Below are 12,462 nucleotides of genomic sequence, written 5' to 3' on the forward strand. Positions count from 1 at the left end.
TGAGCTCAAACATAATGAGGTATATCAAAAAGAGTATCATCCTCCATGGCAATCAGCATGGATTCTGAAAATACAGGGTGATTCAAAAAGAATACCACAACTTTAGGAATTTAAAACTCTGCAACGACAAAAGGCAGAGCTAAGCACTATCTGTCGGCGAATTAAGGGAGCTATAAAGTTTCATTTAGTTGTACATTTGTTCGCTTGAGGCGCTGTTGACTAGGCGTCAGCGTCAGTTGATGCTAAGATGGCGACCGCTCAACAGAAAGCTTTTTGTGTTATTGAGTACGGCAGAAGTGAATCGACGACAGTTGTTCAGCGTGCATTTCGAACGAAGTATGGTGTTAAACCTCCTGATAGGTGGTGTATTAAACGTTGGTATAAACAGTTTACAGAGAATGGGTGTTTGTGCAAAGGGAAAAGTTCTGGATGGCCGAGAACGAGTGATGAAAATGTAGCACGCATCCAGCAAGCATTTGTTCGCAGCCCAGGAAAATCGACTCGCAGAGCTAGCAGAGAGCTGCAAATTCCACAATCAACTGTATGGAGAGTCCTACGAAAAAGGTTAGTTATGAAACCTTATCCGTAACTACCTGAACGTCAACTACCCGAGGCGATGGATCGGCCGCCAGGCAGCCCGTGACAGAGCACTTCATCACTGGCCTCCAAGAAGCCCTGATCTTACCCCCTGCGATTTTTTCTTATGGGGGTATGTTAAGGATATGGTGTTTCGGCCACCTCTCCCAGCCACCATTGATGATTTGAAACGAGAAATAACAGCAGCTATCCAAACTGTTACGCCTGATATGCTACAGAGAGTGTGGAACGAGTTGGAGTATCGGGTTGATATTGCTCGTGTGTCTGGAGGGGGCCATATTGAACATCTCTGAACTTGTTTTTGAGTGAAAAAAAAACCTTCTAAATACTCTTTGTAATGATGTATAACAGAAGGTTATATTATGTTTCTTTCATTAAATACACATTTTTAAAGTTGTGGTATTCTTTTTGAATCACCCTGTACTTCCACTTTTTTTCACGTCATCCTGAAAGGAAAGTAAACACAGCAGAGTCAATCCCTGCTGTCACTGATTAACAAAAGTTTGAATACATGGGGTAGCAAACAAAATCTGCGGGTTGGTTGAGGATCTACATCAACATACAAACTCTGCAAGCCACCATATGATGTGTGGCGGAGGGTACCCTGTAGTGCTTCTAGTAATTTCCCTTCCTGTTCCACTGGCAAACAGAGCAGTGGAAATATGACTATCTATATGCCTCAATACAATCCCTAATATCTCTAATCTTATCTTCAAGCTCCTTACGCGAAATGTATGGAGGATTGTTCTGCAGTCATCCTTGAATGCCGGTTCTTTAAATTTTCTCAACAATTTTCCTCAGAAAGAATGTGCCTTCTCTCCAGGGATTCCCATTCAAGTTCCCAAAGCACCTCCGTAACACTCGCATGTTTTTCAAATCTACCAACAACAAATATAGTAGCCTGCCTCTTAATCATTTCGGTGTCTTCCTTAATCTGACCTGGTGCTGATCACAAACACTCGAACATTACTGAACAGGGCCTCACATTCTTGTTCCGTTTCATATTGCTTTGCAATGATATGCCTTGGTATTCAATCAACATGACTGTGTCAAGCAGCACACTATTAATGCAGTACTCAAACTTCATTTTTTTTCCATCTGCATTAACTTACATTTTTCTACATTTAGAGCTAGCTCCATTCATCACACCAACTAGAAATTTTGTCTCAGTCACTTTGTACCCTCTTACCGTCACTCCGACGACGACACCTATCCGTACACCACAGCATCATTGGCATACAACCACAAACTGCTGCTTACCCTATCCAGCAGATCAATTGTGTGTATAGATAACAACCATGCCCCTATTACACATCCTGGGGAGTTATTGACGATACACTTGTCTCTGATGAACGCTCCAAACATCAAGGACAACATACTGTGTTCTGTTACTTAGGGAGTATTCAAACCACTCATATATCTGTGAACCTATTCTATATGCTTATATCATCATTAACAGTCAGCAATGCAGTATCATGTCAAACACATTACGGAAATTTAGGAATATGGAATCTGCCTAGTAGTCTTCATCCACGCTTCGCAGGATATCATGTGAGAAAAATGCAAGCTGCGTTTCACATGAGCGATGCTTTCAAAAACTGTACTGATTTGTGAACAGAAGCTTTTCCCTTTCAAGGAAATTTATCACATGCAAACTGGAAGTATGTTGAAGGAATTTGCAGCAAATCAATGATAAAGACATCTATCTGTAACTTTGTGTGCCTATTGTTTTACCATTCTTACATACAGGAGTTGCTTGCACCTTTTCCCAATCACCAAAGACTTTGCACTGGGCAGGAGATTCATGGTAAATGCAGGCATAGTAAGATGCCAATGCTGAAGAGTCCTTTTTGTAAAACCAAATTGGGATTACATCAGGACCTGGCAACTTATTTGCTTGTAACTCTTTCAATTGTTTCACAACACCAGCAATGCTTATTACTACACCTTATAAGCCTTGATGCTGGCTGTTCAGCAGAAATGAAAATTATGCTACAGACTGCCTGGCAACACATTACAGTTAGAAACCATGAGATTACACGTTTTGAATAGAAAAAAAGCATGCATAAAATTTAAGAAATATACTACTAAGAAAACATTGAAGCAACTGAATACGTGACTTGTTGCTCTATAAGTGTGTACCAGACAGCAGCAGGAGTCTGACACAAGGCTCACAACTAGAAGTCCCTGGCTCTTCAAAACAAAATTCTTTGTAGGCAGAATGCAGCACGTTATCGTGGATGGAGTGTCAGCAACAAAAGCAGAAGAAACTTCAGGTTTACCCGTTGGGTGTTTGTTGGGACCATTACTGTCCATGTTGTATTTTAATGACCTAGCATGCAATATTTGTAGCAGTTGATGCAGTTATCTACAATGTATTGCTGTCTGAAAAAAAGCTGCAGAAACGTTCACTCAGATCTTGACAAGATTTCAAACTGGTACACATACTGGAAACTTACTATAAATGTAGGGAAATGTAAAATTATGCACTTCATAAAAAATCGCAGAATCATATGACAACAATATCAAAGCTTCGCAATTAAAATTTCTTGCCTCATACAAATATCTGAGTGTGAGAATTTATATGGATATGAAATGAAATGATCACATAAGCTCAGTAATAGGTAAGGCGGGTGGCAGACTTCAGTTCATTAACAGGATACTGAAAAAATGCTGTTAGTCTACAAAGGAGACTGTTTACACAACTTTTGCATTCCCCACCAGCATGAACAGTCAACTGAAGTAAATATTTGGAACACAGGTAATGCCTCAAACAAAAATAAATAATTAAACAGAAGGATGGTTATAGCATTGGTGGACCAACCGAAAGTTGCAGTTACACTGGTCTGCTTTAGCTCATGACGTAATTGTGTTGTGTGACGTCAGCCAAAGCAGTTTTTGAGTCACGTCATGATCGTAGATGGCATGTTGTACAATTTGGTGGTACTCTCTTGCGTTGGATGTTTATGCATTGAGGTGGTTGTTAGATATCTTAGCCAGTCATTTGACATTTTTAGCTGCATGTGTGAGGTTGTCACCGGATGAGTTTACGCCGTTTTATCAGTGAGTTACTTTGATTTTGCATATTGTGGGTGACAGATTATTGCTTGTGTTTGTATTATTAGTTATGTGTGTTTGTTATGGCTGGAAATTTCATAGTGTTTTTCTTTATTAGTCAGTACAGGATATTTTAGAGAAATTTAAGAGCAGATCATTGCTTGTCTCATTTGGCCTATGTGGTGTAAACAATCAAGTTCCTACAGTTATTTTGACTGCTTAAGGGTGATTTTGTTTTGTATTTTAGGTTCTGCATGTAGAGAGGAGGGGGTTGGCCAGCCTACATTTAGGTGACAGTGGGTTTGGTTTTATTTTTGTTATTATTTTTTTAGTACAGTATTATCCACACAAATCAAGTTGGCTGACGGGAGTGATCATAAAGGCATTTCCCATTTACGGTTGCTCTCATCAGCAACTGTGCCGAGTGTCAACACGGTCTACGCGAATAATACGCATAGTATGTTTGTTTATGTTTACAGTTGTTTGTGTATATTGACATTGGTGGTGATACAAGTTTTCATGAATTTTGGGGTTTTTCAGTTAGTGTTTCACAACTGTGTTGGATTGCGATTGGATGGTGATGTGGATACCAGTTTACCATCAACAGTTAGGTTACATCTTTGCTAGCAGTTATGCAAGTTTTTTGTACTGTGGATGTCATTTTAGATGGATGGGCAAGTGAAGGTTTAGATAATGGATTTTGTGGCTTAGGCGTGTTGATTTTTGGTACTGTGGGCTTCATTTTAGCTGCCACATAGGTCAAGTGAAATTTGCGAGACCAGATTTATGAATTATATGTGGGTTCCTGATATCAAGACCTTCGTTTGAGATGCATAGGCCAAATGAAATTTGCGATACTAGTTTTTGTGTTGTGTGTAGGTTCCTGGTATTGAGTGATCCGGTTCAGCTGTATTAATTAAGCAAAATTTACAATACTAATGGTTTCTGTTTTCGCATTTTTTGAGTGGGATGTTGAGAATTTTTTGTGTAGATTAGGTTAGATTAATACTAGTTCCATGGATCATGAATATGATATTTCGTAATGATGTGGAATGAGTCAAATTTTCCAATACATGACATAATTAAGTTAATTTAACAACATAATTAAGTTAATATAACAATTTCCAGGATGAGATTTTCACTCTGCAGCGGAGTGTGCGCTGATATGAAACTTTCTGGCAGATTAAAACTGTGTGCCGGACCAAGACAAGAAATCGGGACCTTTGCATTTCGCGGGCAAGTGCTCTACCAACTGAGCTTGGGTAGCTCAGTTGGTAGAGCACTTGCCCGCGAAATGCAAAGGTCCCAAGTTTGAGTCTCGGTCCGGAACACAGTTTTAATCTGCCAAAAAGTTTAATGTAACAACTTTTTTTCTTAATTTATATCTAAAAATTCCTCTATGGAGTAGAAGCAGTTGCCATTCAGAAATTCTTTTAATTTTTTCTGAAATACTTGTTGGTTATCTGTCAGACTTTTGATACTATTTGGTAAGTGACCAAAGACTTTAGTGGCAGTATAATTCACCCCTTTCTGTGCCAAAGTTAGATTTGATCTTGAATAGTGAAGATCATCCTTTCTCCTAGTATTGTAGTTATGTACACTGCTATTACTTTTGAATTGGGTTTGGTTGTTAATAACAAATTTCATAAGAGAGTATATATACTGAGAAGCTACTGTGAATATCCCTAGATCCTTAAATAAACGTCTGCAGGATGATCTTGGGTGGACTCCAGCTATTATTCTGATTACACGCTTTTGTGCAATAAATACTTTATTCCTCAGTGATGAATTACCCCAAAATAGGATGCCATATGCAAGCAATGAGTGAAAATAGGCGTAGTAAGCTAATTTACTAAGATGTTTATCACCAAAATTTGAAATGACCCTTATTGCATAAGTAGCTGAACTCAAATGTTTCAGCAGATCATCAATGTGTTTCTTCCAATTTAATCTCTCATCAGTGGACACACCTATAAATTTTGAATATTCTAACTTAGCTATATGCTTCTGATTAAGGTCTATATTTATTAATGGCGTCATACATACTGTACAGAACTGTATGTACTGTGTCTTATCAAAATTCAGTGAGAGTCCGTTTACAACAAACCACTTAGTAATTTTCTGAAAGACATTATTGACAATTTCATCAGTTAATTCTTGTTCGTCAGGTGTGATTACTATACTTGTATCATCAGCAAAGAGAACTATCTATGCCTCTTCATGAATATCTTTGGCTTGATATCTGGTCTGGAATGGTATCATTATTCTTACTGTTGTATATTTAGTTTGACCCAACTCAATTCCACCAACTTTCCACAGCTGTACCGTTAGTTTAATTTTGTTACTGGCATTAAATATTTCACATGTTACGTTTGTCTGCAGGTGTATTCATGGCGTTACAGTTGCCATATTGTACACGGTTGAAACAGGTGAACAGGTGTATTGCCAATTTGATAATGTCACAGATCAAAGTAGATGAGCATAATCATAACTTTCAGTATTGAGGCATTTGCGGATTTAAAAAACTTTTAACCAAGTGACCTAAAAGGAATAAAATACACAGTGCAAATGCTATCTAAAATCTGTACAGCAATCAGACTGCAGATGTAAAAGTTAACAAAAATAAAAGGAAGTCAGTACGAAAAAAGTGAGACAGGGTTGAAAGCTATAAGCTTTTAACAGCAGCTCAATCACGCTTCTATAAGGACTTCTATGCAGAGGAAGCAATATATGACCTCAACAACTTTGCATTAGTAGAACTAAACAATGAAAATTACCTTTTTGGCATTTTCTGTGATCTTGCCAAGGCCCTTCATTGAGTGGAACAAAAAATGTTGCTAAGAAGACTGAAATGATGTAGCATGAAGGGCCTTTCTCTTGCATGGATGGAGTCTTACCTTAACAACACACACACACACACACACACACACACACACACACACACACACACACACACACACACACACACACGATTAATGTAACAGTCTTGCAACTAGTTCACAGCTAACATTTTAACCATTAATCTTACAAAAAAATAAAAAAGATTGCATTATGCAATTACAAACAAATAAAAAATAACTTACAAGTACCAGAAGCAGTGATCAATGGGCACACACTAGATGAGCCTCCATATGTGACGTTCCTGGGCATTCAGATAGATGAAAAACTGAGCTGACAGCAACACGCACACATCATCAACAGAAAGTTCAGTTCTGCACACTTTGCACTCATAAATATCTTTTGCCACGTCAGTCTGCAGACAGGACTTCTAGTATCCTTTCAGTCACTTATCTCATATGCTATAATCTTCTGGGACATGGTACCAAAAGTGAAAAAAAGTACTTATCCCATGGAAGCACATGACAAGAAAATAGTGCATATCTCTCTCTGTGGTTCACAATGTGAGTTTTATATTTTGCTGCAAAAATCTAGAAAAGGTTTCCAGTGACAATCAGGCATGAAACAGGAAAGCCCCAAACAGTAAAAGAATACCTGCCTAGCTACTCTTCCTGCAATTTATCAGACTACTTGGACTAAAGACTGCAGATTCCACTTAATCCCAATATCAGATGGATCTTTACTTTGCCAGTATATAGTCAGCTGATAGTGATCTTTGTAAAGTTACACAACTGCTTTCTTGGAAGTACCAATGTCAGATGAAAACATCCAGCTGAGTAGTACAGGAGAAGCAGTGGCTTTTTTCAAAGTGGTTGTTTTTCTCAAAGCATACATACAGAAACTATTAAAAAGGCAATACACTAATCATTTCAGTACTCACTTTGTTGCAGAAGTTAAACTCTGCGAGACATCACTGCCCACTGTATCAAAGGCTATCGCCACTTGTTAGTCTGGGGACATTTCATCTTCCTGGAGTAATTTTAGTCCTTAACCAAACTGATATTTAGATTTGCTTGTGTCCTCTATGTTAAACTGACAGATTCAGATATTTAATCTACTTTTCGTTAGTACCACTGTCTTATATCTATAGACTAATACTTTGTTCCACAATATTGTACGCTAAACGAATAATAACTTTTCGTCCAGCTTTCGATGCTCGTAGCCACATTGGAAGAACAAATCTTAATTTGGAGCTAATGAGTTGTTTTGAGACCTTCTTTAATATCCACTTATTATTCTGTATTATTTACGAGAGGCTTGGGTTAGAAAACTTAATAAGTAAGCTTGCAGCAGTGTAAACATGGGAATGTGAACACAAAATAAATTTGCAACTACCACTATCACTAAAATCATTTACTCATATAGATGACCGGTTTCAGCAATTCTCTGTCTTCTAGATCGGAAGGCTTCGTCAGAGAATTGCCTAACAGGTTACCTATATGAATAAATGATTCGGCGATCTCGGCAGCTGAAAATTTATTCAGTGTTCACGAAACTACAGATCGCCCACGCTGATAATGTCAGAAGTGTACAAACATAGGAATGTTCAAAAGCGCTGGCAGATTAATACAATAACAGTCATTTGTCTATGTTTTATTCACCTCCATTCGGCGTATCGGACACGACAGAAGCAGCAATTCTGGCGTTATCAACGAACGTATCTTCCTCGTCATCTTCATCTTCTTCTACTATTGGTGCGACTCTTGATATACGAGATGACTGTCTCCGCGAAGGTGTTTTCTGTATCTGTGATGGTATTCCCTTGTTGTTCCTACTTCGTGTTATCCTCGCCCCTAAAAAAAAAATCATGAAAGCTACAATGTCTCGCAATGACGAGTATCAGCAATAGTAAATTCAGTGGTGTTCCTATTAATATCACCTTTAGGGTCTTCTATGACTACAGACAGTGGTTTAATAATTGTTTCAACATCGTCATCTGATATACTTCGTATTTCTATTACACGCTTCTTCAGTTTTTCCATAATTCAAATTAAAATTTAAGTAATTATCTTGTTTCTATTAGTTTATAGCTATTAAATTACTGCACTGAGGAGTTTTCAAGGGATCGCTTTAATGTAAATATCAAAATGCCCATTAGTAAAGTGAGAATCCCAAATACTTCTTCCCATGTCACGCATTATGTACACATTCCTCACAATCGACATCAATTTCCCGCGCTAAACAAAACAATGACGCAGAGTGAAGAAAATACTATCAAAGATGTAGACGATTCCACATGACGCAGAGATCATTGATACAACCGATTACGCTAGTGATCTCTACAAGTGCTGAGGTCACTGGATCATGCATAAAGGGAAACTGAAGGGAAAATGAGATATTGCCACATGTAAAAAACATAATCATCGACTGATTATAGCAATCGCTGTACGTAGATAGACTAGAAAAATTGTAATAACTAACCAATAGAGTTCTCACACCGATATGTACTTCGATTAAAATAACACGTAATTGACGTTTGGTTGAGTAATACGGGCCGGACGGACCCAGTCACAGCTGTTTCTTGGACTACACGTGTCACTGTGCTACGTTTTCTGCAGGCACAAGCAGCAATGGTTTTCCAGATGACACTGGCTTCACAGGGCAGGAGAGGGTCGGGCAACGCAGTGCTTGCGCAACTGTCGATCAAACGGGCGGATGTTATGTTGTGTTCCAGCTGGACTCCCCTTCCCACTGAACACGATTTCAACCACAAATTTATTTTAATGAAAGTATTCAGTCCACTTATGGTGAAAGGAGACGTTAATATTAACGTATACTTCGCAGTAGAGAGTTCTAACCAGCATTGAAATTTAAACCAGAAGAATACAATCTTACTTCCGATTGACTGACAGACTATGTTATTAGAAACGTTTCGCAGAACGTGAAGGTACAAGCAAGTTATAAAGAATGCAATATCAGACCACTATAGACTGCTAACAGAAATAACTGGCCACATAGGACATAGTGACTGTATTTTCATGGAAGTAAGATTGAAGAATAAACCGAACAGGAATTTGCTAAATAAAATTCCTGAGACAGAAAATTCGTTGGATATTTTAACTTCTTGTTTCACTGCTCACATGTAGGAAGTTAGTTAGTTAGTTGCCTGTTCCATTGATCAACCTCACGATAAACGTTATAATTTGGACAGTGTCAAGTGCATAAGAAATGCATACATGAATCAAGGTCTTTTTTTCTTTAAGCTTAAATTTTTATCGCCTATCCCATTCCCTTAAATGGCATAAAATGCGTATATTATACCCATAGATTTATTTATTCGTATTCAAGAATTAATCTGTCGTATAGAAGGATTTGTCAAGGAGATATGTTTTCAAAACTTAAATAACTAAAAAAGAAGGTAATATTGGATTACTCCTGAAATTAGAAGCGCCAGATATGAACTGAAACTGGTATACAGGGTGTTACAAAAAGGTACGGCCAAACTTTCAGGAAACATTCCTCACACACAAAGAAAGAAAATATGTTATGTAAACATGTGTCCAGAAACGTTTATTTTCCATGTTAGAGCCCATTTTATTATTTCTCTTCAAATCACATTAATCATGGAATGGAAACACACAGCAACAGAACGTACCAGCGTGACTTCAAACACTGTGTTACAGGAAATGTTCAAAATGTCCTCCGTTAGGGAGGATACATGCATCCACCCTCCATCACATGGAATCCCTGATGCGCTGATGCAGCCCTGGAGAATGGCGTATTGTATCACAGCCGTCCAGAATACGAGCATGAAGAGTCTCTACATTTGGTACCGGGGTTGCGTAGACAAGAGCTTTCAAATGCCCCCATAAATGAAAGTCAAGAGGGATGAGGTCAGGAGTGCTTGGAGGCCATGGAATTGGTCCGCCTTTACCAATCCATTGGTCACCGAATCTGTTGTTGAGAAGTGTACGAACACTTCGACTGAAATGTGCAGGAGCGGGAGCTCCATCGTGTATGAACCACATGTTGTGTCGTAGTTGTAAAAGCACATGTTCTAGCAGCACAGGTAGAGAGTATCCTGTATGAAATCATGGTGGTGAATTGAGGAAGCACAGTACATACTGACGAAACTAAAATGAGCTCTAACATGGAAATTAAGCATTTCCGGACACATGTCCACATAACATCTTTTCTTTATTTGTGTGTGAGGAATGTTTCCTGAAAGTTTGGCCGTACCTTTTTGTAACACCCTGTATATCTAAAAAATAAAATTCGAATCAACAAGGAGTTATAGAGTGTTATGAAAAAAGCTACAACAGATTACTGAAGGATTCAAAGTCTATGTCCTTCAGTAACTCCATTAAATTTTTGAGAGTATCCAAAGACTCTCTTGATTTACAAAAATACAGAAAGGAAAGGCTAATCGAGTATAGGGTATGGAATTATACTCTAAGAAAGAATGATACTAATTTTTCAAACCCAGTCATCAGTATATAGCAGGGGTTCCCAAACTTTCCCTGATGCAACACTTTCAGGGCCCTGGTACTTTCATGGAACATTTGTTTATTTTGAAGGTTAATAAAATTTTAAAAATGAAAAGTGTTGTTTTATTCTGTGACTACTTCAATATCAAATCATAATTAATACAAAGAAATCATAATTAAATTTAAAGAAACAGTTAATGTCGTCAAAACGTCGAAAAAAACGTCATATTATTAATAGTTGTTAGCAGAGCATTTATTCACTTCCTGCAGAAAATCCGTGTTCCATGGTACCTTTACATCTACATCTATATTACTACTCTACATTTCACACTTAAGTGCATGGCGGAGGCCACACTGAACCATTTTAACTTTATTTCTCAAATGTTCTATTCTCGAACAGTATGTGGGAAAAACTAACACTTAAATCATTCCATGTGAGCTCTGATTGCACTTATTTTATTAAAAATATCAAGTCTCCCTAAGTCAGTGAGTGTCAACATAATAGTTTTCCATTCAGAGCGGAAAGTTGGAGATTGAAATTTCGTGCAACGATCTCGTCACAACAAAAACGCCTTTGAATTGTATGCAAAGTTGCAGTTCACAAAGCCCACAAAGCCAAGGTAAAACTTAACACTTCTGAAGTAACAGAAAGACTGTTTCTATTCCCAACACATGAGTAAAAAATAAATAATAAATAGTAAACCTTTGAAAACTAAGAACACAGAAGGGCTACTCAGAATATCTTCAAGGGTAATTAAACATTGTGTTCAGTACATAGTAGGACCATTAACTTTCTAGGTAAACCTAACTCCAGAAGGAGGTACTTCTCCGGAATAATTACAAAAGAGAAAAGTAATTCCATTATATATGGTAGGTAACAAAACTGACCCATTAAACCATAGGCCCATAACCATTTCGCCTGTCTTGCTAAAAATACTGGCTGCAGTAATAAAAGACAAGTTAGTTAACTTAAAAGAAAGATACAACATACTAAGTCAGACAAGTCTTGTATTTGGGTAATGTAGGTCAACTAACATTTTACGTTTCATTTCAAAGGCATTAGATTAAAAAAAGGAAGTATTTTCTTGACCTTCTAGAGATTGCGATTGTGTTTGTCAAGAAACACTAGTGCAGAAACTTCACCATTATAATGTAAGAAGAAAGTCAGACTACTTTACGAGAACGTATAAGCTATTGTGGAACAGAGGGAGCAAAGTACTGAGGTTACACAGATAACATTGCTTTGGATTTTTTGAACTCAAGTTTGGAGTACCTTGGGGTTCATTACTTGAACTATGACTTTACAGCCCTTATATACACTACCGGCCATTAAAATTGCTACACCATGAAGATTACGAGCTACAGACGCGAAATTTAACCGACAGGAAGAAGATGCTGTGATATGCAAATGATTAGCTTTTCAGAACATTCACGCAAGGTTGGCGCGGGTGGCGACACTTATAACGTGCTGACATGAGGAAAG

The 12,462-nt window shown here is 37.9% G+C and overlaps 1 protein-coding gene across 1 annotated transcript in view; it reads right to left on the minus strand.

The window, feature by feature from the left end:
* Nucleotides 1-8,716, minus strand: part of LOC126253077 (origin recognition complex subunit 2) — a 124,077-nt gene extending 115,361 nt beyond the window's left edge. The window contains exons 1-2 of the mRNA XM_049954172.1: nt 8,432-8,716; nt 8,154-8,345 (exon numbers count right to left, since the gene is read on the minus strand). Coding sequence (XP_049810129.1) covers nt 8,154-8,345; nt 8,432-8,534 — 295 coding nt within the window. The 5' untranslated portion in view covers nt 8,535-8,716. The remainder of the gene's footprint in view (nt 1-8,153; nt 8,346-8,431) is intronic.
* Between the last annotated feature and the right edge of the window lie 3,746 nt (nt 8,717-12,462).

This window comes from Schistocerca nitens, chromosome 4, assembly GCF_023898315.1.
Source record: "Schistocerca nitens isolate TAMUIC-IGC-003100 chromosome 4, iqSchNite1.1, whole genome shotgun sequence".
In the NCBI taxonomy this organism is placed as follows: domain Eukaryota; kingdom Metazoa; phylum Arthropoda; class Insecta; order Orthoptera; family Acrididae; genus Schistocerca; species Schistocerca nitens.